General features: G+C 33.6%; 1 protein-coding gene across 2 annotated transcripts in view; it reads right to left on the reverse strand.

The window, feature by feature from the left end:
• AQR (aquarius intron-binding spliceosomal factor) overlaps positions 1 to 27,674 on the reverse strand; it is a 100,146-nt gene that overhangs the window by 13,546 nt on the left and 58,926 nt on the right. For both annotated transcript variants that reach the window (XM_074235046.1, XM_074235045.1), the window contains 9 exons: positions 20,657 to 20,767; positions 18,661 to 18,770; positions 16,699 to 16,834; positions 13,676 to 13,885; positions 13,055 to 13,192; positions 11,796 to 11,867; positions 9,878 to 10,065; positions 8,321 to 8,492; positions 4,705 to 4,875 (listed from right to left, as the gene is read on the reverse strand). In XM_074235046.1, the coding sequence (XP_074091147.1) occupies positions 4,705 to 4,875; positions 8,321 to 8,492; positions 9,878 to 10,065; positions 11,796 to 11,867; positions 13,055 to 13,192; positions 13,676 to 13,885; positions 16,699 to 16,834; positions 18,661 to 18,770; positions 20,657 to 20,767 (1,308 nt within the window). The remainder of the gene's footprint in view (positions 1 to 4,704; positions 4,876 to 8,320; positions 8,493 to 9,877; positions 10,066 to 11,795; positions 11,868 to 13,054; positions 13,193 to 13,675; positions 13,886 to 16,698; positions 16,835 to 18,660; positions 18,771 to 20,656; positions 20,768 to 27,674) is intronic.

A 27,674-nucleotide genomic window follows, 5' to 3' on the forward strand; every position in this document is an offset into this window, starting at 1 on the left:
GGGAGGAGAAATGAGAACAATGCAGATAAATCATGAAAATCAAGTCAACAGTTTGGTTAAAAGAAAATACAAAAAAATACTGAAGAAAATAATATGTTAAGAACCAGTTTAAGCCAAATGGAAAAAGCAACACAAAAGGCAAATGAGGAAAAGAATGCCTTAAAAGCAGAACCGACCAGCTGGAAAAGGAGATAAAGAAGTTCACTGAAGAAAATAACTCCTTCAAATGCAAAATGGAACTAAAGGAAGCTGCGAGAAATCAAGAAGAAATAAAACTATACAAAAAAACCCCAAAAAATTAGAATTAGAAGATGTGAAATATCTCAAACAACTGACCTCGAAAACAAATCCAGGAGAGATAATTTTAAAATTATTGGAATACCTTAAAGTCACAACAAGGAAAAGAGTCTAGACACATATTTCAAGAAATTATACAGCAAAGTTGCCCTGAGATCCTAGAAGCAGAGGGTAAAGTAGAAATTGAGGGAATTCACCAATCACTACCTGAAAGAGATCCCAAAAGAAAAACTTCCAGGAATATTATAGCCAAATTCCAAAACTCCCAAGTCAAAGAGAAAATACTAAAAGCCACCAGAAACAAATAATTCAACTACCATGGCTCTATAGTCAGGATTACACAAGATCTGGCAACATCTATATTAAGGGCTTGTAGGGCTTAGAATATGATATTCTGGGAGGCAAAAGATCTTGGTTTACAACTGAGAATCAACTACCCAGTGAAACTGAACATCCTCTTTCAGGGGAAAAGATGGACTTTCATTGAAACGGGGGACTTTCAAACTTTCCTACTGAAACAATCAGAGCTGAACAGAAAGTTTGATCTCCAAGTACAGGACTAAGGTGAACAACAAAGGAGGATGGACAAGAAGGTCTAATTATGAGGAATTTAATGATGTTGAACTGTTTGTATTCCTGCATGGGGAGAAGATACTGATAATTCAGATGAAGTTTCTCATTCATAAGAGCAGTTAGGAGGAGCATATATATAGATATGGCACAGGAAGGAGCTGAATATAATTGTATAATATAGTAAAAAGGAGGAGTCAATGGATGATAAAGGAAAGTACTGGGAGGAAGAGAAAGGAGAGGAAGGGGTTAAAATATTTCACACAAGAACCAACAAAAAGCTTTTTCAATGGAGTGGAATGGGGAAGGCGGGGGGGGGGGGGTGAATGAACCTTTATTCTCATCAGAAATGGCTCAGAGAGGAAATAACATACACACTTAATGGGGTATAGAACTCTATCTTACCCTAAAGAAAACTGAGAGGAAAGGGATGGGTTAAGGGGGAATAGAGGGAGTAGTTGACAGAAGAGAGGAAAGATCCTGGGAGAGGGTACTCAGATACAACACATTTTTGAACAGGGACAGGATGAAAGGAGAGAAAGAAAATAAATGAGAGTGGGGAGGAATAAAGTGGAAGGAAATACAGCTAGTAATAGCAACTGAGGGAAAAATATTGGAAGGAACTTCTCTGGTGGACTTATGATAAAGTCATCTCCCAGACACAGAGCCGTTGGAATCTGAACAAACTGAAGTATATATTTTTTTCCTCTCTCGCTATTTTCGTGGTTTCTCAACTTTGGGGGGGGGGGGGGAGGATTATGTTTACTCCCACAAGAAGATTATTATAATAATATAAAATAACTAAACCAAAAAAAAAAAAAAAAAAAAAGAAAAAGAATATTAAAAAAAGAGGAAAAAGTGAGAACTAGGCAACTGGAACCTAATGACTTTATGAAACATCAAGAAACAATCAAATAAAATCAAATAAATAAAAATGCAAGAAAATGTGAAATACCTTATTAAAAAAAAAAACAACAACCAAAATGTTAAAAAATCCAGAAGGGGCAGCTAGGTGGTGTAGTGGATAAAGCACCAGCCTTGGAGTCAGGAGTACCTGGCTTCAAATCCGGCCTCAGACACTTAAATTACCCAGCTGTCTTGGGCAAGCCACTTAACCCCATTTGCCTTGCAAAAACCTAAAAAAAAAAAAAATCCAGGAGAAGTAATTTAAGAATTATTGAACTAGCTGAAAGTCCCGATCAAAAAGAGAACATAGATATCATCTTTTAAGAAACAATCAAAGAAAACTGTCCTAATACTCTAGAACCAGAGGGGAAACTAAAAACCAAAAAAAAAAAAAAAAAAAAAAATCCACAGATCACTTCCTGTAATAGATTCCAAAAATAAAATCTCCCAGAACTGTTAGTCAAATTCCAAAGAAAATATAGAAAGAACCAAAAAGAAACAATTCAAATACTGGGCAACCACAGTAAGGATAACACAAGATTTATCAATTTCTACATTAAAGGATTGAAGGGGCTTGAAATATAATATTCCAAAGGGTTGGGATTACAACAAAGAATCCACCATCTAATAAACTGAGTATAATTCTTCAGGAGAAAAAGCAGACATTCAATGAAAAAGAGGACTTTAAAGCAATCTGAGTGAAAAAACAAAGCTGAATAGAAAGTCTGAATTCCAAATGTAAGACTCAGGGCGGCTAGGCGGCACAGTGGATAGAGTACTGGCCTTGGAGTCAGGAGTACCTGAGTTCAAATCCGGCCTCAGACACTTAATAATTACCTAGCCATGTGGCCTTGGGCAAGCCACTTTAACCCCATTGCCTTGAAAAATCTAAAACAAAACAAAACAAAACCAAATATAAGACTCAAGAGAAGCATAAAAAGGTAAACAGGAAAGAGAAAACATAAAGGATTCAATAAGGTTAAGCTGTTATACATTCCTACATGGGAAAATTATATTTATAACTCCTAAAAACATTCTCATTATTTGAGCAGTTAGAAGGAGAATACAGAGACAGAGGAAATGAATATGAGTTGAATATAATGGGATGATTATAAAAAAAATTAAAATGCATTGGGAGAAGGAAAAAGACAAATTAACTGACAAAAAAGAGAGTGAAAGAGCTTTTACAGTGGAGGGGAAGATGGGGAGATGGAGGAACTGGCTCAAAAGAAGAAAAATATACATACTTAGTTGAGTATAGAAATATATCTTACCATACAGGCAAAATAGAAGAGGAAAGGGAGAAGAGAAGAACTGGGGGGGGGGGGGGGGAAGGAAGTTAGACTGAAAGAGGTAAAAGTAAAACATAAAACACTTTGGAGACTGGATATTATAAAAGGAAACAGAAGGATAAATTGAGAAAATAGGATAGAGGGAAATACATGGCTAGTAATTATAGCTGTGGAAAAAAAAGTAAGTTTTTCTAATGATGACCTCATTTCTCAAATATATAGAGAAGTGAATCAAATTTATAGAAATAAGAACTATTCCTCAATTGATAAATGATCAAATGATATGAACAAGCAGTTTTCAGACAAAGTAATCAAAGCTATCAATAAGATGAATAAAATGTTCCAAATCACCATAAAGAAATGAAAATTAAACCAATCTTATCTTTCAACACACACCTACCTATCTGACTGGCTAATATGACAGAAAAAGGAAAATGATAAATGTTGGAAGAAAAAATACTGTTTGCTATAACAAAAATATAAAAAAAAATACCACTACTATGCTACTATCCCAAAGAAATAAAAAACAGAAAGGAAAAGGACCTATAATACAAAAAAATATTTAAAGCAACTCTTTTTGTGACTGCATAGAATTGAGAAGATGTCTATCAACTGGGGAATGGCTGAACAAGATATTGTATAAAATATCATTGGCTATAAAAATAGATGGGCAAAAAAAAGATAGATGAGCATAATGGAAAAATGCACATAAACTCAAGCAAGATAAAATGAGCATAACAAATAGAAAACTATAAACAGTAACAGCAATATTTATTGTATGATGCTAAAATGTGAATGACTTAGCTATTCACAACAATACAATGATCCAAAACAGTTCTGAAGGACTTATGATGAAAAATGCTATTTCATTCGCAGAGAAAAGATCTAAAGGAGATTGAATGTAGCAGATCAAAGAATACATTTTCTTTACTTACTTTCTTTTTTCTGTGTTTTCTTTCACATGGAAACATTTTTTTCCAGCATGACTGTACATATGTAACCTATATCAAATCTCTGCCTTCTTAATGGAAGTGAGGGCTGGGCAGCAAGGGAGGGAGAAAATTCGGAACGCATTTTTTTTAAAAAACGAATGTTAAAATTGTTTTAACCTGTAACTGGGGGAAAAATATTATATTTTTCTGATGTTAAAATTAGACCATATCACCAGACATCTTATTAGGAAATCATTCTCATAAGTCAAAAATACATACTCCAAAAGTACAAAATTTGGTAATTTTCCTGCAAAACAGAGTACATAAATTTGGTTCAGGACCAATTTAGAGAACCTAAGAAATGGGTGTTGCTGACATCCTCCCAAATAAATTTTCAACTTATGTATAATGCATGTATGTATATGCATGTATAATGTATGTATAACATATAATGTATAAAAGAAGACTATGAAAAGATTGTGAAGAAAGAGATATTCCCAAATAAGGAATATGTAAAAAAAAAGGAATCCTTTTTAATTCACTAATACAATTGAGGAAAGAAAAAGGATGCAAAGGAAACTAACTGGAACAATATGAATTCATTCTTAGTTAAGTGATAATTCTAAGTATTCTTTCATTCTATTTCACATATATCAGCTTTCCCAATATGATGGCTAGGGCTTTTATTTTCTTATTGGAAAAATTACCTTATTTGGTCTTCCAATCAACGGGTTGCTCCCACAGCGCTGATTAATTATATCCCGAATGAGATGCTTCTGTCCATTATATGTTGTTAGAATACTGATCTTATCTGCAGGGTAACCAAGTAGGCACATATACATAAAAAGTGCCACTACATATTCAGCCTCCCCAAGGTTCTGCAAAGTAAACAAATCCAATCATGAATTATGGTTTTTTTTAAACTTTTTTGAAGAAAACCTCATTACATATAACATCTCATTAGATTTTTAAGAAATGAGAATTAATCAACTGATCAGTGAAACCTTTTGTGAAACTGAAGAATATAACCTTACTCAAAGGATGATTGGATCATATATTTTGAACCTGAAGGAAACTGACATCATTTAGTCTAATCTCCCATTGATGGAAGGTAAAGAACCAAGGTCTTGAGGTGTTTGTATGATATGCCCAAATTCATACAGAAAGGAACAGAGCTAATATTCAAATTCTAGTCCTCTGATCTCAAATTTCGCACTCATTATAATATTTTGTATTCTCTAGGAAACTACTTAGTCCAAAACAAGAATGATCAGAGATGTCTGCTACAGCAACCACAGCAAATGGTCATCCAGTCCCTGAATAGTTAGAAAAATGAGTGAACTGCATTTAATACATACTTACTACAATTGTACATTGCACTGTGTTAAGTCCTGGGGAAACATAATGGCTCTTCTACTTTTAGACAATTCATATTAACAATCTTTCCATATTACACATCAAATTCTATTCCCTCTGCAATTCCTCCTTTTGCCTCCCCCACTCCCCCTTCCAAATACTCTCAGAGTTTGGACTTTGGGAAAGGAAGCTGAATAAGGTCAATTTTTCTTCTACTAACAGAACTTTGGATAGTCAAGAGGCTATTATAGCCTCTCTAAATATTTTTTACTACAAAATAACTACCTCCAACCCCTTCAATGTGGCCTTATACAGTCTAGCCTAACCTCTGTTAATTTAAAATATATGGCCATTATGGTGGATAAAAGTAAGCCAAAGTACATTGCCAGCAATGATCTGCAAGCAACAAATGGTGTGAAGGATGGATTTAAGGTCATTTTTGACCAGAAATGATGGCCCAGTCATGTAGCAGAAGGAATGAGAAACAGATAGCACAGATCCTAATGCCATCATTCATAAGATATTAAAAGACTTGGCATAAAGAATGTGATTTTCAAGATTAAAGAGATTACTCACATCACTGTGGCCATGGATTCATCAGCGTTTAATACTGTTTCTTGAACACAGTAGTCAGTTTATAATATTTATGGACTGGAACTAAACACTTTGCATTTTCGAAAGGGTTTGTGTGGGTAATATTAGAATAAAGACATAACAATAATAACTACCTAATGGTCCTAGTAATACTAATTAACAAAGAGGCTAATATTGTAATATTACATTACATTGTAAATATGGGTTACAAAAGTATTTTATCTAAAGTTGTAAAGACAAATTCCAGTGTAAGTCCTAGATGTATATAGATTTGATGGTATTTGTTAATTTTTCAAAGGAAAATCACATATCTTTTTATGCTCCTCTTTTTTCTTTACTTTTCTTGCCTGCTTTTAAATTGTTTACTCTTAGTTTAATATGGCAGCTACTATCCTTAGTATTCAGCTGCTTAAAAAGGTAGGTTTGTCACTAGATAGATCAATAGCTAGTTAGAAACTCTGGACAAATTTTGGTTGGGAAAAGACAACAACCAAAAGTTCAATCATCTGAAGCAATATGAGCAACCATTCACTACATCCAATTCAATACAAAATTAAAACGTAAAGCTTGAAGACGGAAAAAAAGTAAGAAAATTAGCAAATGTGAAAATATGGAAGTAGTAAGACATGAATAAAGATAGGTTGAATGTGACATCACAAAGGCAAGAAGTAAAAAATGATAGAAACTTCAAAAAAAGTACTCTAAGTTCTTAGATGAATTACTATGTATGGTTTTCGATCATTCTAACTTCCCATATGCTTATAATGCATATATGTGTGCATCTTATGGAGAAGGTACTCCCCTGTGTTTTTTTCAATTCTTCATAAAATTGATAAACATATAAATATGAATCTAAGGTTTAAAAAAAGATCCTCCAAATGAAAAAGAATAAGCTAGAAATAGACATGGAAAATAATCAGAGTAATGAATTTATATTTAAATCCTGTTTGTAAGACTTGGAACAATTGACAAAATGTAAACTCAAAGTCAGAACTTCCATTTCTTACTTGAAAGACAGATAATCTAATTCAATATTTACTTAGTTACAAATTTATATAAAAATCTACAAAGCAATGATTTTTTAAAAAGTAAACATCTGAGAACGTAACTATTTGAATGGACGCTACCCTATTCAATATAGTCACCTTAAGTGTGTATTTTATTCCAGTATTGCTCCTGCTGTTTAACCAACATTTCTAGAAGTTCTCTTTTGAAGTTGTCTTCAAAGTCAGTAGTGCTTTTAAATGTCTTAGCAAATCTTACTGACTTTGAAGATAACTTCAAAAGAGGACTTCTAGAAATGTTGGTTTGTGGGTAAATTTTCAACCTCTGAAGGCGAATATGATTTTTAAAACCAATTCAAAGTCAACTTGGAACCCAGTCTGTCTAATGAATCAAGCTGGCTTAATAATACAAATGAGGTGTCGCTATCAAAAAATGGGAAACTGGATCATAAGCAGGCCCTAAAGACAATTCAAAATGTGAAATTTCCAAAGTATTTACATAATTACAACATCATTAAACACATTAATAATAACTAGAAGAGCCTACCATAAGGAAAAATATTCATTAGGATGTATAAATACTGGTATATTTGCTTTAAAAAATATTACTTCACTTTTACAGTAATATATCTTTTTTCAGGATCTTATAAATACAAATTAAATTTTCTACATTATTCTAAGAACTCAATAACTGAAATAAAATGGGAGTGTCTATTCATAAGATTAGTATTTATATAGATATGTGTATGTGTAATTTTATTATAGTAACACAAAAGTTTTTTCCCTTACAACTTACTACTCTTTAATCTTTCCAACCTCCAAATCAGAAATATAAACTTATTTGAAAAATAGAGAGAAAATAACCAAAATTTACATTGTACTTTAAAGTTTGTAAAAATGTTTACATACATTAATTCATTTGAGGAACACAATCTCACAAAATACCTCCAGTGAGTGGTTGACTATTTTGTGGTTGACTAAACAGTTCAAAGAATTTATATGACTGTCCCATGGTCCACAGCTAGTAACTATCATAGGTGAGACTTGAACAAACATCTTACGTCATATAATACTCACCACCTCCTTTCTTCCTTTATCTCTCTCTCTCTCTCCACACATAGATATCACATCTCTATGTATGCCTTAGATGTATATATCTTATAATACATGTATGTGAATGGTATGAATATAGAATACTAGAGTGAACACTACCCCCCACCCCAACACACACACACACACACACACACACACAGTCATTGCTATAATTGCAGAGTCACCTAACTCTGGCCCCTACTAATTTAGATACTGATAAAGTCTCATAAATAAGAAATACAAGCATGATTTCAAAATACTTAATCATCTTTCTTACCTGATAAAAGTAAGGATTAGGTTCAGACTCGCCTACTCCATGAAAATCTTCCACATTAATGAGCTGGAAGTCATAAAGCAATCCAGCATTTGCTGTTCTGAACTCTGGCATGAGCTGTACATGAGGCAAGTTTCCCAGATTCTTGTAACGCCAGTTGTACAGATTACACAAGCTTTTTAAAAAATAAATAAAAAATAAATGAATGAATGAAAGCACCTCCACAAAGTTGTGACTTAAAATTCCTTTCAGATCTACCTCAGAGGAATTTGTCATCAATTTTACCTTGCCCTTCTTAATCACATTCAACTCAGAATAATTCTTTCCTAGTCCCAGTTACACCCCTTCAACTAAGGGTTCAGTAATCCCTTGGGATTAAAGAAGCCACAGCATCACTATGTTCAGTGAGTCACCAGCAGAAAACTATTAATGTGCCAGTTTCTGGGTGGTATCCAGTAGGCTTTCTTCCATTATGGTAGGGTTGGCTTTGCTGACTGATGAATGCAAAATACCAAACAGCCCATGTATCATATACAGTGGCCAAGTCAGACTTGCTAACATTTGGCTTTAGATTCTGACATGAATTTACAATATGTCATCTTTATGCAATATTTTTTTTTGTAGTGGGCTTTTGGGGATGTAATTCCCATTAATTTGGCGGGGCAAGGCAATGGGGTTACATGGCTTACCCAAGGCCACACAGCTGAGAGTAATTATTAAGAGTCTGAGGGCAGATTTGAACTCAGGTACTCCTGACTTCAGGGCCGATACTCTATCCACTGCGCCACCTAGCTGCCCCTCACATTACTTTTTAAAAGAAATTATCAAGCTATGAAATCTAAACAAGTGAAAAATATAGTGTCTCCATTACAATTCAACTGAGTAAGTCATTTGGGCACAGCAAAGAGATGCTCAAGAAATGTTTGTTGAATGAATTCAAACTTTAAAGGTCTTCTATGAGAAAAACATAAATTTAAAAGAAAATGCCATTTTAAAAAGGTCAGGGTTTCACAAGGTAACACTGAAACAAAGTTCCCCATTTTACAAAAATGAAAAAAAGAATTCTTAAATGTTCAAGTCTGTGTTTTATCATAGCATTGTTGCAAAAGGGAAAAATTAACTTTAGAAGAAAGGGAAGAGATTATAGGATCTCAGACACTCAAAGAAATGCCAGCAGATAAGGATACAGAATCCATTTTGGCCAACTCATGGTCCCAAAATATGAGTGATGACCCTCGATGATTTTCCTGGCAGTCAACTTTGACAAAAAAAAAAAAAAAAAAAAGTTAAAAATAAGGGAAAATGGATAGGAATTTGGCAGATGTTATCACATGGTAAACATCCCATTCTGTATTAATATCAGAAACATGCGGGGGAAGATTAGAACCAAATAAGCCTGGTTCCACAGTGTGTCTTGTGATCATGAACTTGCTGTTGATTTTAAGTCAATCAATTCGTTAGTTTAAAATGTCTCTCTCTTTTTTGTTAAAACAAAAAAAAAATTCAGAATGAAACATAGAGTAAATAGAAAAACCATTTTCCTTCCTCATTTTCATTTACCTTGCCCGAGCTCGTCCTTGGGCATCAAGGTCAACAGTGGGAACTCCCACTCTAACAAATCGAGTAAAGAGTGATTGTTCCATGTTGGAATATTTTTGGAAGGCCATATTTTTAATGACTGGAGGCAACTGATGATGGTCACCAATCATAATCCATCGTTTAAGTCTGCTGAAACCATCCTGTGGGTTCTAGAAATGTGAAACAAATGATAATGGCATCATTGAAATGAAAAAGAAATATCTTATTTGCAAATGCAGTAGGACAATTTTATCATAAAACCGCAACTTCTAACTCACATTTCTTTTGCTCTGAGATCAGCACAAAACAAATAAGGCAAATTTTAACATATCTTGGGGTCATGTTCCAAAGGGCAACTCAATAAATAAAATGGCTATATTTTCTAACTGAATTGAAACTTTGAAAAAAAGAGAATCAATTATCAATATTAAAATTTTTATAAGGGTTGTCTTCAAGATATTTGGCATAGGTTAGATATTTAACTTCAACCAATTTTTCCAAACCGATCTCATATGACTATTCTTGCCTAACTTGTCTTTTTTGCTGTTCTCAGTTAATGACATTCTATCCAGCTTGTAACTCGACCTATGATTTTCCTTTGAGAATTTCATTGATTGGGTCTTGGAACATAGGCAGCTATGTAGTATAATAATCCTAGATGTACTTTCTGTCTGAAATTCTTCACTTTACTGTTTTGCTGATTGATATTCCAATACATTTAAGGTTAGGGTAGACCCTATTATAAAATGCACAATATAAAAGTCAAGCAAATTAGTTGAAATTAAACTATTCCTTTCTAATATTAGAAGAGTTAAGGAATGGTAGTTTGGTTAAGGATGTAGCTTTAATACATGAAATACATTTCAAGGAGTAGGGCAATAGCAGACACAAAAAGAACATGGGTAAACATCAAAAGGAAATCATGCCTATTTCTACGTTTTGAGCATGATCATCTATCTCAGTGCTCAGGGAAGTAGAAAGGACCTCTATGCCTAAGCTTGATACTATAATTAGAGGTTATGGTTTTTTTCAATACAAAAAACTGTTCTAGGTTGAGGGGGGGGCCAGGTGACACAGTAGATAGAGTTAGCCTAGGAAAAAGACAAACCTAGGTTTAAAATCTGCTCTCAAAGATAATAACTGTTATCTGGGATAAATCATTTAACCTTGAAAAACTCCAGGTAATTCACTAACATTAGTATCCTACACCAATGAAATCACAGGTCTGAATCAAAAAATGTCTTGGTTATAGGGTTTGGGGGCTAGCTGGGGAACTAACCAATATACGTATCAGGCTAAATTGTATCCGAGGTTCCAAACAACAGATTAAAAGTTAACTACTGGAACAGAATGCATGGGGTCTTGAGAACTGCTTGTATTAATAGACTTGGAATTCCAAATTTTCTTTTCAAAAGTTCAGTTCTAAAAGGTTGTTAAAAATTAACGCACAGTAGGAAATACTTGTATCTCAGCATTTGGCTTAGGACTCATGAAATAAAAAAGGCAATATGAACTGCAACTTCAAAAACAATTCTAGAAATAACTCTGATGAAAGGAAGCAATTAAAAATAGCTTGCCTACTCTCCAAAGAATATAACAATGTAGAATTTTCTTTATTACAATTACCATGTCTTCACAAAATACTTTGCACAGATAAAATATGAATTTTTAAGTGGAACTAAACACCCCCCCCCAAGCAGCAGAACTACAGAGTAATCAGTGAATATATAAAAGGAAGTTTACAAACTTATTACAGAATACTGGAAAGGACGAATAAAACTGAGAATATATAATTATGGCAATTAGTACCAGAAACTACTGTGCAGTTGCTTTATTACTAATAACTCCCCCACCAAAATCTCAAAGTATTTTGTTTCTTATGTTACAGTTGAATTATTACCTGTAAAAGAAGGGGTATAAAGGTTTCTATCTCCAGAATCTGGGCAGACTCTTCCATCAAGATGTTGTCATACTGAGAAGAGATAAAAATCTTATCAATAGAAAAGTTATTAAAAAATACCAGAAAAGCAATCATTTTAGAAAAACAGAATCTTCAAACAGCAAATATGGTTCTTGTTTGGCAATGTTCCTTTACAATGTTTTTGATTTTGGAAAACATCAGAGTATCTCTTCAGGGATTGAACTCTGAAATCTCACATATCCTTATTAAATATAGTATATTTTTTATATTAGTACCAACCACTAATGGTCCTTCATCCAGTTCTTAAAACCCTTACACTATCAAAAATCAATTTGTGACTACATATGACAGGGAGTTCCTCAGGGTACAAGGAATAAAAGATAATCATTTAGTTCTCTTTTCACCTTAAATGTCTAAATAATACTTAAGCACACTTAAGATCCCACTTAAGTGTTGGGATCTTGTCACTCAAATAATCAATAAATGTATCTATTATGTGTCAGGCATATTACTAAGCCCTGAGGAGTCAAGAGTAAAAAGGGAAATTTTTTTCAGTTATATGATAAAATATGGCATCTGAAGTTCCAGTTCTGAGGTTGTAATGTCACTCACTGATTGGAAATATAAGCACCTTATAGAATCATATTCCTTTTTTTTAAGGCTACTTCCTCTGACTGTTAAATCTGGTTTTTTAACATGGTCCCTGGCTAACTGCTTAGAAAATTAGCAGACCAACTAAAAACAATCAATTAAGCAATGATAATCTTTTGATATCCATTTAGATTATAGGAATTAAATCTCAAAATTCTGACTTTGCATAGTATGGTTGTGGGTGGCTTAAAAGAGGAATATCAACAAAAACAGAAAAACAAAAAACCTAAAACACTGTATAACTAAAAACAGTATAATACTGATGCTATTGGATAACATCTCCAATATTTCGTGGCTAATAAATATTATAATAACAAGAAGTGATAGACTAGATTCAGTGTTCACTATATAATTTTGACATTTAGCAAACTCTTTCAAAAGGATCAATGAAAATTAATTCTAAATATGAACTGCAACAAGAGATTAGAAAATTAAATTCCCAAAGTATGAGCCCATCATTATCATCAACACTGTTACCACAATCACTATCATCATTGCAGCCAAAAAAATAAAAGAAAACCAAGTATAAGAACAAAAATGAAAAGTTAATTCCTGGAAAATAATTTTTATCCAAAACAAATATATACCTTGAAACCCAATTCTACCAAGTCGTGCCGTTTCAAGGCAGCATGAGTACAGGTCATAGCTATGATTTTAGCCTCCTTCACCAAAAGGTATTTAGACCTGTCTAGTCCACTGCGAAGTAATTCAAATGCTCTGAATTCCTATGAAAGAAAAAGATCTTTGAGAATAAACATAACATTTCAATAAAATGTTTTATTTATATTCTGATCAATATCTGACTCAGCTTCATGATGCCATCCTGAAATCATGACTACTGAATAAAAGCATTTTTACCAGTTTTAGGCACTGAACAGTTCCCAGTGCAATCTGGAACCAAATTTTGAAGTTGCAGATTGAACTAAGTATTTCTATTTAGCAAACATTTATGAGAACTGACAAATGCAAAGGGGGGAAAGGTTATCAGGAAAGATGTATTGTCCTGAAAAAATTCAGATGCAAATTGTAAATCTCATTCAATTTCTATTTTTATTTCCTTTCTTGACTAATTTTGCTCTGAACACAATTGTATATTTCCAACCCTTTCAACCACGTAGCAATCCATCCTTCCAATTCTTGACATGTCTAAGCCTATTTCATAATATACCAAAAAAATTTTCAAAAATAAAACAGTGAACCTGCCTCACCTCAAGTTGAGTGAAGATTTTCTTAATATGTCTGAAACACCCTTCAGCAATTTCCATATCTTCTTCATAAGATCTGCTTTTGAAAATGGGCTGAGGGGCATTTGCAAAATATTTGTGAAAGGGGAACAAGTTGGAGATTTCTGCAACATCAGGCACCTTATTATTTTTGTTTTTTACTTTACTAATGTACTCTTCCCATCGAGACATTACCTGTAGGAAACAAGATTCAAGGATATATTTTATATATATATATATATATATATATATATATATATATATATATATATATATATATATCACTCAAATAGATGATTTTCAAAAAAATTATTAAAAGAGACAAGGCAAAGCAGAATAAAGAGTCAACAAAGTAAGGAAGGGGCAGGGTGAGGAGGGAGGGGGAAGATAAATTGTGGGGTAAGGATTCAATGATTTAAATTTCTACCTAGTCCTAAAATAAAAGATGAAAATAAAATAAAGCTCTATAAGAAAAATGGAGACACGATTTCAATAGTCTTAAATTTAACAATTCGTTTTCCAGCCTATTTATGTGAAGTGCACTTATTTAAGAAAACTTGGATTTTGTGTAATAATCTAATCATTAAACAAAGCAATACCTAGAAAAGAATGGCCTCCATTTGGTTCCTCCATTTCCTCACCAGGCATTCCTTCAACACCTTGTGAATTGGATTCTGTCCCTCTAATACAACAGATTATTTTGGATTCTGTCCCTCTAATACTACTCTAATTAATACATTCAAAATTCCTACCTCTTTGTGCCAAATGCAATACTTTTTTTTGGTTTTTCCTTTCCCTATCTATGGAATTTCACACTACATGAAGTGTCCCTATCAGAATTCTCTTTGTATCCCCTGCTTACTTCACACTGACTCCTCTTATTTCTCAGACTCAGATCATCTCTCTGTCCTGGTTTCTCATCCTACTCCTGCCACTTAAAACGTGGTCCTGTTCTTTCTCAATGCCCTTCTATTCCAAAGGGTTCAATGATCACATCTGAGTACTGTCTCTACTGTCCATCACTCCCTAGAGTTTCAGTCCTGTATTTCTAAGTGCCTACTAGATATTAATCCCAAAGTCCTACTGGCCCTTCAAATTCATCATCTACTATTCCATAAAACATTCCCAGCAACTCTTAATATTGCTATTTTTGTTAATGATACCACCTTATTTCCTAGTCTCCTAAGCTTATAAATATGTAATCATCTTTGACTCATTCTTCTTCTTTACCTCACAATCTAAATCAGTTGCCAATTCCAGTTTCTACCTATATATTATCTCTTGCATCTAATCCCACTTCTCCATTCTCCCTGCAACCACCATACTTCTGGCTTTTTTATCTAGATTCCTAATCTTCCTACTATAGCACTATGATCAATCCACCTTCACTGGTTCCCCATTGCCTACCAAATAAATTGATTTGTTGTTGATTTTAATACTTAAGGCCTCATTCAATCTAGTTCCAAACTTATATAAGCAGTCTTATTTCATACTACTCCCCTCTGTATGTTCTAATATTCTACCCAAACTGGCTCCTTACCATTCCAAATTTGTCTTACCCTTTCTCTTCATTTTTTGAACCCTTGAATAGACTTTCCTCCTTAACTCTAGGATTGGGTTTAGGGGTTCTATTGAAATTCCTTTTTTCCTGACAACTCAACTGCTATCATTAAAAGGTTTCCTGATTCCTTGAGATGAAAACGATCTCTCTCTCTCTCTCTCTCTCTCTCTCTCTCTCTCTCTCTCTCCCTACACACACACACACACACACACACTTATTTATTATTTGTCATAGGGTGATTTGTTTAGTTGTTCTTATTCTACATGAAAATAGTATCCGTATCACAGCTTTCTTTGGATATGCAGCACTTATCACAATACTATGTACATAAAAGATTTAATGTTTAACTTAATTACTTTCTGTACTGAAATTTCAGATTGAACAAATGAAATCATAACAAATTTTTTACTATTTTCCTGCTGTAAATTGTTACTGGTCTTGGGCCTATATTTATAATATTTCTAGTTGTTTTGGGAACTTGAAAATTATCTGAATTCTTATATGGGATCTGCTGTTACTTTACTTTTATCAAGATGAATTCCCTAACCCAATAAAACTGGAAGCCTTACCTCTACAAAAAGGGCTTATAGTCTTATAATTCTTTTAATATTTGATCCCACTTTGAAGTCTGTTTTAAGCAACAATATATTTTCAGTCACTTTAAGAAATAATTGGCTTCCATTCATTGATTGTTTAACAAACATTGAAATAGTTAGCTACTGTCCTAAATGTTATCATCAATAGCAGGAACAAAAAAATTACTGATATTTTCTGAGCTTAAAAGGAATATTCAGACTGGAAACTGTGCCAAAGTCCCTTTAAAAAAAAGGCTAAGACACTGGCCTTTCAATAGATGACTCATTTGGCAAAGAAAATTAAAAATAATAACACAAGCATTTAGCAGTCATAATTATAGCTATGGTTGTGGTTTATATTAGCAGTTACCAAATAGAAATGCTTTCAGAGTAAACACAGTGGTTCATCTAAATCAATACCATAAACACTGAAGTCTGGAACCAAACATTTCTAAGATCCTTCTTGAGGAAAGTAGGTGGTGAAGTAGATAAAAGTACTAGACCAGAAGTCACAAAGACCTGAGTTCAAATGCAGTCTCAAACACTTACTAGTTATGTAAGCCTAAGTAAATCACAATCTCTCTAAGTCTGAGTTTCCAAACTACAAAAAGCAGGGATGTTGGCAAACACAGGTTTGTTTTAAGGACAAAAAAAAAATCGTAGTGGATAAAGCACCAGCCCTGGAGTCAGGAGTACCCGAGTTCAAATCTGGCCTCAGACACTTAATAATTACCTAGCTGTGTGACCTTGGGCAAGCCACTTAACCCCATTGCCCTGGGGGAAAAAAAAACTAAGAACAAAATACTTAGCACAGGGCTTGGCATATTATTAGGCTTTATATAAATGCTTATTCTCTTTTCTTCCTCTCTTACTTGATATAAGAAGAAGTGGCCTGCTGTTTCACAAGTATAAGAAACATCCCCTGGAACTTCCAAACTCTCCTGCAATCTTCCAACTTCCCATAAAAGTTCTAATCTTCGAGTCAGGACATAATTCACTCTTCCATACCTAGAAAATGCAATTAACATAAAGTGCAAAATTATACAACATGGAAAGTTTCCTGGAAATCATGAGGAAAGAAATTCAAGTGTCATAGTACAATTAAGAAATACAAGCATTAGGAAAATAGACAAACTACTACAATTTAATGGAATGTATCTTCAAATGGAATTATTAACATTTTTTTTTCCCATTTAAGAGTATCTCTCAGGGCACCTAGGTAGAGCAGTGGATAGAGCATGGACTGGAGTCAGGAGCACCTGAGTTCAAATACGGCCTCAGACACTTATTACCTACCTGTGTGACCTTTGGCAAGCCACTTAACCCCACTGCCTTGCAAAAACTAAAGAATATCTCTCTAAAGGATGTGAACTATCGAAGCACTTAATCAAATTCATTTTTCTGGATAGTCAACCCTAAAAATCATTTGAAAACACTCTACTTTTATTTTTATTAAAATATTCTTTTTTAACTACTCATTCTAATGAAACATAATTATAGTATTAGGCATTTAAATAGCACCTTTATGCTCAGTTGACTCTTATATTATTAGATTTTGGAGAAATGCCCATTTTTGGAAAATTGGCTTTGTTATGAGTAAGCAAATATGGAAAGAAATCACACAGTACCACCACTTAGCCAAAATTATAACTTAAGTCCTGGATTCCTTAGTGTCTTGCTTTAGTCAAAATTCCTTTCAAGGTTGACAAGTATCCACAGATATCCAGAGTCCTATAAACAATAAACTACAAATGATGCTATATGATAATCCTACAGTCTTGTGACCAAAGTGGTCAAAGGTCAGTTAAAATATTCAAAAGAAAGTCTTTTAAAATGTTATGTACAGGGGCGGCTAGGTGGCGCAGTGGATAGAGCACGGGCCCTGGAGTCGGGAGTACCAGGGTTCAAATCCGGCCACTTAACCCCATCTGCCTTGCAAAAACTTAAAAAAAAAAAAAAAGTTATGTACAAGGGGTGGCTAGGTGGCATAGTGGATAAAGCACCGGCCCTGGAATCAGGAGTACCTGGGTTCAAATCCGGTCTCAGACACTTAATAATTACCTAGCTATGTGGCCTTGGCCAAGCTACTTAACCCCATTTGCCTTGCAAAAACCTAAAAAAATAAAATAAAATAAAATAAAATAAAATAAAATAAAATGTTATGTACGGGTGGAGCCAAAATGGTAGCATGAGGGCAGGATTTTCCAGTAGCTCTCTTCCAAAATATTCCAAAAACTTATAATAGAATTTAAAAATCCAACCTCAAAGCAAATTTATCTCATAAAAATTTAGTCAATTTGCAATGTAATATTAAATATAAATCAAATTACAATGAAATTAATAATCAGGAGAGATTTAAAAATACAAAACTTACGTGACCTTAATTTTCATCTGCATTTTATTTTTAAAATCCACACTTAAGCAAAACATTCAAAACTATAGCTAGAGTGCATGGAAGGATGAAATTATCTGGATGAAACAAGTGAACAAGAAATTACATGCGTTTGGAGGTTGGGGAAATTTAAATGACCAAAAAACATAAACAAATGGTCAGAAAATAAGTGACAACTTGCAGCATTCAAACAATAACTAAAGAAACAATGGCAGATGGCATCTTGCCCAGACTATCAAAGGGGCAGAATAAAAATAGTTCCTGGCTCCCAATCAATATGGTTTTCCTAGTATATTTTGTTGAAATGCTTTCACAAGAAAGTCAATCAATTAATCCTTCTTTTCCCCTGGAGTTTCTTTAATAAAGAATAAAAGGAAAAATAAAGTATTCATGCTGGCATTTCTGCTGAAAAATCCATTTCCAAATTCAATCATTTACTTACCTGCTGAAATCTTTTTCTGTTTCCAGTTCTTCCTCTCCATGACCAAGACGAAGGAGGTGGCGCTCATCAATGTCTAAAGCCATGATTTTCTCAAACAACTGGTTCAGAGCCTAAAGATCAATAGAGAGACAGAAAATATTTCAGGATATTATGAATTAAGAGTTTATCTGGCTAGGAAAAAAATAATATTTTGAAGAAATCAAAACTAAAGCAAATAATAAAAACCTTAAATGAGGCACTTCATGGTACTTAAATCAAAAAGAAAAATTTCTGCTTTCTGAAATCAATTACCTATTAAACTTCTAATAATAATAAATGGGGAAAAAAGCACTTCATACTGGAAAAAGAAACAATCACACTGGGTTTTGTTTTAATTAATTAGCATTTCTAGAAGCTGCAGAGGACTAATGAAGTTTATCAAGTTTGGGTTGGTACTCTTCCAGATAGTATATAATCTAAATTATGTAGATGGAAGACAAAAATGGAACTATATAGAGGTGAAGTAAAAAGATAATATAGAAAACCTGGCAATATTCATCTCATTCTGTCACTAAAATTTTTCATGCACTGCATAGGACAAAAACAAGCAGCATGTTATCACAGACTAATAAGTCAAGAGAAATTTGAATCCTGTCTTTTTGACACTTATTAGCTATGAGACTCAGGGTAAATCAATTGATGTCTCTGAGTCTCCATTTCTTCATCTATACAGCGCTGATAACAGCTAGAGTACCTACCTCAAATAGTTGCTAAGTGGATCAAATGAAGTGATACAGGAAAAGTATTTCATAAACTTTAAAGAGTTAGCCCAACGTCAACTAATATTATCATGATACTGCTATGGTGAACTATGACATTCCATGTTATTAAAAAGCTAACACATTCTTAAACTGATTCATACAAATCACTGCAAAGTTGATAAAGTACTTTAGGGCAATGGTGGGGAACCTTTTTTCTGCCAAGGGCAACTGTATATTTATAACATCGTTTGAAGGCTATATTTGGTCAAATATTTAATTAATTCACCATGTATAAATTGCTAGTTACTGAATTTTGAGTCTCAGGACCAGAGTTTCCCTGACCCTGCTGCAGGGGTCTTAAGTTTAGTTTGCCATGACTTAAAAACAGGTTTTAACTGATCAATGACTCCTATTCCCCAATACAAATATAGTAGAAAATAACACTTTTTTGGCTGCTCTTCTGAAAGGAGTTCATCTTAACTAAAAGGATACTTTTCAAAACAATAACTAATATACTTAATTTCATGTGTCCCACCTTGTCAGTTCAAATACAATACAAAAATGAAGTAATGAAAACAAGTACTGTTTCACTGGGGATTTAGATAAATTTAACAATTTTACTTTCTCCTTCTAAATAAAGAAAAAATGGCACCAAAGTCTGCCTACTTCTCCAACCTCATTATGAAGCTTTAGCTTTGGTTTGAAAAAAGGACAAGGAGGGGCAACAAGCCAAATATTTAACACTTGTTTATATTTAGTCTCTCCTTAACGTTTTTTTCCCCTTGGGACAAAAATTTATTCATGTCTGTTGTCGATTTCTCTTGATCTCCTTGGCATTAGGATATCTGACACTGACTTGTTTTCTTGATGTCAAAGTGGCTTTAAAAAAAAATCCTCTCCAAATAGTGTACAATGGATTATGGAATTAAACAACAGTTTCAGATCTCAAGTTCAAGTGATGCTATGCTATCAACCTGGACAAGTCCCTAAACTTCTCTGAACCTCAAGATATGTACAAGTTCAAAATGGGAATATTGTTTATATTACCCTAATTACCACGAGGACTAGATAATATGTTACATGCAATTCCCTTTGTAAAGATGAACATACCAGACAAAATTAGTAATAATAACAATAACAAATTTATCAGTCATTTTGGACACTTGAGAGAGAAATATGACTTGCCTAGCATAACAGCAGTGGTAGAAAAAAAGACTGAATGGAGCAATCTTTCCAAACTCTTTAGGATCATTTACCTGATTTGAATGGGTAACAATTAGAGTCCTCTGTTCTGGAAAATTGTGGTACAGATTGGATATGATCTGGACAGCAACATCAGTTTTACCTGTACCAGGTGGTCCCACAACCTACAACATAAAATGAGTATTCAAAACAAATTTTTAAGTGATTATAGCATTAAAAGGTTGCCAGAGAGCAAAGTCAGATAAAACAGGAAAATATGATGGGGGGGGGGGGGGTTAATGCTTTCTAGCTGTTCCTTAATTATTTGTAAGGCAAAAGATAATGTTCCTTCAGACAAAATATATTATATAGAGAGACTCAGAATTTTAAACTGTAAGGCTGCACTAACTCAAATAGAAGAATACTTTTTTTAAAAATTGGGCTTGGGAAAAAAAATATTTTCATGAGTTTCTAAGTATATATATTCAGTGCCGAAAAGTAACTGATAAAAAGATCACGAAAAACAGTGACAATCCTCTCAACCCCCCAAAAGGATCAAAGTCTCATAATTAGAATCATATTCTAAGTAAAGTTTATTAAGATCAAACAAGGTGAAATATAAGTAGGTAGTGTGTGAACAGTTATATGGAAGTACATAGATGGCAATGTAGCACACTGCTTTTATTGGACAGTTATTCTTACTGATTCATCAAGTTTAAATATTAAGAATACACTATCCTGACTATAAATCCTACATGGTTAAAACAAAAAAAGCTACCATACCTAGAGACTTTTCCAGTGTTGACTACATATTATAAAACAGATAATTTTCCAAGTCATTTTTCAGTTGACAAGTAAGAAATATTCTAAAAGGAGATTCTTCTCCAAAAGGGGAGGAATGCACCAACATTGTAATTACTATAAATTCAGCAATGCAATTCAATACATTTGTCCCCCAAAAGACCTAATTAAAAGACCTAATTAAATATAAGTAATTTTTACATTATTTTTTAAATCCAGTAAAAATCATATTATATGCTAAAATTATGCAGTCTCTCTAGTACAATCTTTGCATAATTTATCTATTAATCAATATTATTGAAATACCAATCTTACTAAGCTTACAGGTTGCTAAAATTTTTTGTCTTGCATATATTTCTTCATTTTTTTTGGCACTTGCTATCATAATGTATATAGCCAATTGCTCCTACTAAATCCTATTTGGGTATTTCATTGCCAGTAGCACAATAGGTTTTATCCAAGATGAAAATGCCTTGAGACAGTGACAGAAAGCATGTATGCTATCTGAGGAATAAGCATGCTAAACCTATTAACTAAGTTATAGAGAGGCAAGGGTAGGCAGGAGGGAATGTGATTATCTGCATGGATCACACACACACACACACACACACACACACACCCCTCCATAATGAGAATATCACATATTCTTGAAATATTTAAATAATTCCTCACAAATAATCCCTTCTCTCCATCACAAAATTACAGAGTGGAGAATAATTGCAAAGGGATAATATTTAGGGTGAAGAAAAAGGCCACTAATAGTAATTTTTTTTTAAATGATAGAACACTATCAATATTCTTAACCTTCAAGATCAGTAGAATCAAACCTCTACAGAAGATATTTTAATGGTGATTTGTCATCCAAGGTCCTCCAACAATTAGGTTCTAACCTATTTTCCTAACCTGTTTTTTTTTTTTTTTTTTTTACAATACTTGCTTTCAAATAGTCCAGGCAAGTCTGATTCCTTGTTTCCTGATCTTATTCTACTTTTTCCTCCTTTCAGGTCTTCATGTCAAGTCAATCCTCATACCTCAAACCTCTCCACCATGATGCCATTTGCTGAATTCATTCCTTTTTTTATTTAAAAGTCATGTCCTTATATTTAAAGTGATCCCCTTTGAAAAACTTCCCTTCTATTTTAGCTGAAAATGATTATTCTTTCTCACTATTTTTGTCAATTAATTTACAATTACACTCTAAACTTGCATTCTTGTTATCTGTGTCAAAACTTTATTCCTCCTCTAAAGTGAAATATCATGGCACAGTACAAAGAGTCAGAAGACTGATGCTCAAAACATGTTCTATGTTGGATAAATTATTCAAGCTTTCTAGGCCTAAATTTTGGCCTAGATGACCTGAAAATTTCTTTCCACCTCTGACATCCTCTTAAAAATTTATGACATCTCACTGTGAGCAAAGTTTTTCAACCTTCATTTATATTTTCATTCATTTTACCTTCAGGCATATATTATGTTGTATAAGATAGTTCTATGGCCTCATCAATGAAGGCACTTTGCCCAATGGTGTAGAATGGAGTCCGTTTACATTTTTTTCATACCTAGAGATTCCTGGTTATGTCCTTTGGTAATCTTCCCAATGAGAGATAGGTGGTTTTGGCCCAATTAGCTAATTAGAGCTTTCTTCTAGATTTTTTAACATGGAATGAATACCAGTGGAAGACAGACAATAGTCTCTGGTTATCAGCAACAAATATTTATTAAGCAACTACTATGCTCTAGAAATAAGGGTCCTGAAAGTAAGAGAAGACAATACATATATAAGTTTATACAAAAGGAGAAAATAACACACATTGGTTTATACAAAATACACACACATATGAGGTAACCTTAGAAGGAAAAGATACTCCCGGATCGGAGATGTAAATGGGATAGGACTAAGAAAGACCTTATGTAAAAGATGGTTCTTGAACCAGGTGATGAAGGAAACTAGGGATTCCAAGAGGAGAGTTGTGTGCAATAAAGATGGAAATGTAGAAAGGACTCAAATAAATGCCAGAACAGTTTATATAAGATCCTAGGGGTAAAGGGAGAAACTGGAGTTTATTAGAATGACATGATTTAACCTGCACTTTAGGAAAAATCACAACTAGTAAAACAAAAGTGCAGGATAAATATGTAGACCTGGGAATCATTTGCGGAGAAAAAATAATTTCAAACCATTAGAAGCTGATATGGTCTTCCAATAAATAAGTTTAGAGAGAGAAAAGAGGATCTAGAAGAAAGCCTTGGGGTAATAGGCATGGTTAGGAAGTAGGCCTAAGAGGATGATCCAGCAAAAAAGACTGAGAAGAAAAGATCAAAAATGTAGGGAAGAAAAACTAGAGAATAGTAACATGACAACCCAAAGAAAAGAGAATGAACAGGAGAAGATAGCTAACATTCCCGGTAACTGTAAAAAAGTCAACAATGAGGTTACTGCTCACCCTTCTTATATGATCAGCGTTCTCTTAGTCTTACATCTTTTTGGAAGTACTTTAAAGCCTTTTTTTTCCTGCATGGTTTTTGACTGCCAATATGTTAGTCTATTCATGGTAATGATCACTTCTAAGTTTAATTTTTCAGGAATCGTTTTATTTCACGACCTTATAGACATTCAGTATCACTTCAAGAACATTGATGAGATGGAAACAATGTAAAGACTGGCAAATTGCCTTCTGTGGGGGATGGAGGAAGGAAAGTAAGAGTAAGAGAAAAATTGTACAACTCAAAATAAATAAAATCTTTAAAAAAAAAAGAATATTGATGAGAAAGTGGACCTCATCTCAACAAGAACAGTCATTAAAGGCATTGCATAACTTCCCAAAGACAATCTACACTATTATTTTCCTCCTATTCAATCCTAGACCCAAATTCATAGTTCATGTGCCCTAATGGATCAGTTTTAAGAGCTACACGACATAACCTGGAAAAGAAAAATTCTTCATCTACTTGATTTTCCCCCTTCTTGTAGAAGGTCTTATGAATGATTGATTACAAATATCATTTTGATCAGTAATCTGGAGCTTCTTGGGGAGCTTATTACCATTCTATAGAAAAATGTATTCATTTGGGCTTTGTAGGAGATATCCCTCATTTAAGTGGCAAACACCTTTGGCAAGCAACACCTTTCTATTTCAATTTTAACTTGAGATGAATAATCAGAGGATATATACAATAAAAAAAAAATCTGTTTTTATTTCTTCCAAACAATCTTGCATAGTATAACATACACATCAAAGGTACCTTGCTGGAAGAAGTCTTTAAAAAAGAACATTATGATCTATCAAATCAATTGAGGGGTTTTTTGGTTTGTCTTTGCTTTAGTTTTTGGGTCATCAACAAATAACAAGCACAGTGAAATCTTTTATTCTCAATGTTTAGTCAATTACATGATTCCTTTGTTGTGGTCTGCTAGACATACTGATTTTAAAAACATTCCTACTACTTTTTTATACCTTCATTTACATGTCTCCAACAATCATAGATTTAGAAGTAGAAGGAACCTCAGAAGGCCTTTTAGCAGAGCCGTCTCATTTTATAAAGAAAACAGAGATCAAGTGACTTGCCCAAGTCCACAAAGTCATTATGTGGCAGAGGCATAATTAAAATTCAGGCCTTAGTGCCAAAACACTGTTCTTTCTATGGCATACCACAATGCACTGCCATTAAAAAACACAAAACAATTTTAGGCAAAGTCAGCAATCAGTGACATCTTTTGATCTCTTTTTTTTAGTCTTGTTAGGTCTGATTTTCTTCTAAGTATTTAGCATTTCACTCTTTAGGATACTTTAGGAACTGTGTCACCAGGCAACATCAATTCCCTCTTTGAATCTCTGGTGTGGTCCAGCTACTCTCCCTGTCTTCATTTTTGTTGGGCCATTTCTAGTTCATCATATAGGGCACTGGAGACTATGATATTAAAAGCAAATGTGGTTTCTAGATGCTAAAATAGAAATCTTGATCGCTATCTATTTTTTATCTATTATTTTTCTTTTAGTCTCAACCTTAAATGCTCACAAGATAATCAGGCTTGATTGGATCTTTTGTCAAGTTTTCTACAAATTGGTTTCTTTCCATTGTTTCCTCCTCCTTTATGAGAAAATACTTATAATTTTCTACCACCTCACTTCCAAAGATTTTATAAATCAACGGGTAATCTAAACCAGTATTTCTAAACTTAGCTGGCAACTTTCTACCTAAAAAGGAGAACAAGTGTTAGCTAGCTGTGGCAGTATTTAGCTTCTTTTCAAATTCTTAAGGCAACCAAACTGAGTTGATTAAACTGATTTAGGAAGTATCTCACTCTATATGCAATTAGCTATTTCTTATTTTTTGTTTGTTAAAAGAAGTCAAGTGGGAAATGCTTCAATTGATCTCCACCTCATATCTCCATCTCATTTTTATTCCTTCTGGTTTAGTATTGGTTTTGTTCATTTTAACAAACTAAGTTGATTGTTCAGTCAGCTGATGCAGAAAGGAACCCTACATTCAACTTAATTTAAGGAGTTACCAAGCACTTACTATGTATAGTGCCCTGTATTAAATAGACCCTCCTTTCAAAGAGCTAAACTTTTATGGGGGTATGAGGGGGAAGAAGAGGGGGGAAAAAGGAAGAATATATGCAGATAAATGAATACAAAATATATACTAAGTAATTAAGGAGAATAGGAAAAATACAAACTAGAAAGGATCAAAGTCTCATCTAGAGGCAGTATGAGTCAGCAGTCAGTTCTATTAGAATACATGTGATTTGTATACAGTCTATAAGGTACAATTAGATAGTTCTTTTCACCTCTTTTACTTGAAATTCCCAAGGATAACCTAATGCTATCATTACATTTAACTGTCATTTCCCTTTTGAATTTAGGTTTCATTTATAGCAAAAAATAACAAAATTGGTATGATACTAGTTCTTCCAGCAGTATATACATTTGATCACTAGACAAGAGATCATACATTTTGACTAATGATAGTTAATAGTATTTATAGACAGTCTAGAAACTTTGTGAGTCTCAGCATCCTCTCCTCCATTTTCCATTATTCATCTTCCATCACTTCAGAAACAGAAAGAGACCAAATCAACAGAAAAAAAAAAAACAGAAAGCAAAGTGAATACCTATTGATTGGGAAATTTCTGAAAAAATAAAGACATCTAAATATAACAGGATATTATGGTGTCAAATAAGGAATTCAGGGAAATAGACTCATATCATAAACTATAAATGCAAGAAATCACAACCAGGAGAACAATATATATAATGACTATAATGTAAAGAAAAGACCTCTAAAATCTGAACACAGATTAAAGCCAATGACATATCATGGTCCAAGACAAAGATTAGGAAACAAAATTCTTGCCTGTCAGTAATGAGATGGGGGCAGCCAAGTTATATAGAATGTTTGTCAGAGACATCTGTAGTACTGACTGGACTTGCTTAACTACTATCTTTGCTATAAAGGTAAGTTCTCTACAGGAAGAGCAGAGGGAGAGGGGTTTAACTAGAAAGAACTCAGTGTAATAAAGAGCATCAGTATTACATGATATTGACATTCATTTTGTATTGGTCTCTGCTTTCATAAGTAGCTATGACCAAAGAATTAGTCAACAAATGGCTGCCTACCAGTGATGAACTTAAGACAGTAGTTTTTTCAGAATGTACAACATGGCAGAGCTTGCATTATTTTCAAGGTCTTTGAGAATCCTGTCACCTCCACAATGATTATCAGGAATTCCTAGTGGAAAATAATGCACATGACTGATACTCAAGAAATATTCTTTTAAACTGGATTTTTCATCTGGAAATAAGTGGCCTAAGAATGTCACAAAGGTTTACCAAATGCATGGATGCTATGACTCCCTATGAACTAATGTGGTAGTTAAGAAAAGAATAGGTCTAGATAAGAAGACATGGGTCTAAATTCCAACTGTACTAGTTAATAGTTGTGTGGGCCTCTTCCATTCACTTAGCTTCTGTATGACTAAGTTCTCTAAGTTTTAAAATGAAGAGTGGGCTAGATTGACCCTTCCAGCTCTAAATAATACAATCCTATTCTTGAACAGAGTAAGAGTTGAATGTTCTTCAAAAACAATGAAGTACTGCTTCTTTTTTCCCAGTAACAAAGAATTGGAAACAAAACAGATGCAACTGGGCAATGGATAAGCATATTGTGGTAGAAAAATACAAGACAACCACTGTACTGGAAGAAAGAGGAAGAAGTGGACAAAGCCACTGGGCCTGGAGTCAGAAAGACCTGAGTTCAAACTCAGTCTCAGACTCTTATTGTCTGAGT

Source organism: Macrotis lagotis, chromosome 4 (assembly GCF_037893015.1).
Source record: "Macrotis lagotis isolate mMagLag1 chromosome 4, bilby.v1.9.chrom.fasta, whole genome shotgun sequence".
Classification (NCBI taxonomy): domain Eukaryota; kingdom Metazoa; phylum Chordata; class Mammalia; order Peramelemorphia; family Peramelidae; genus Macrotis; species Macrotis lagotis.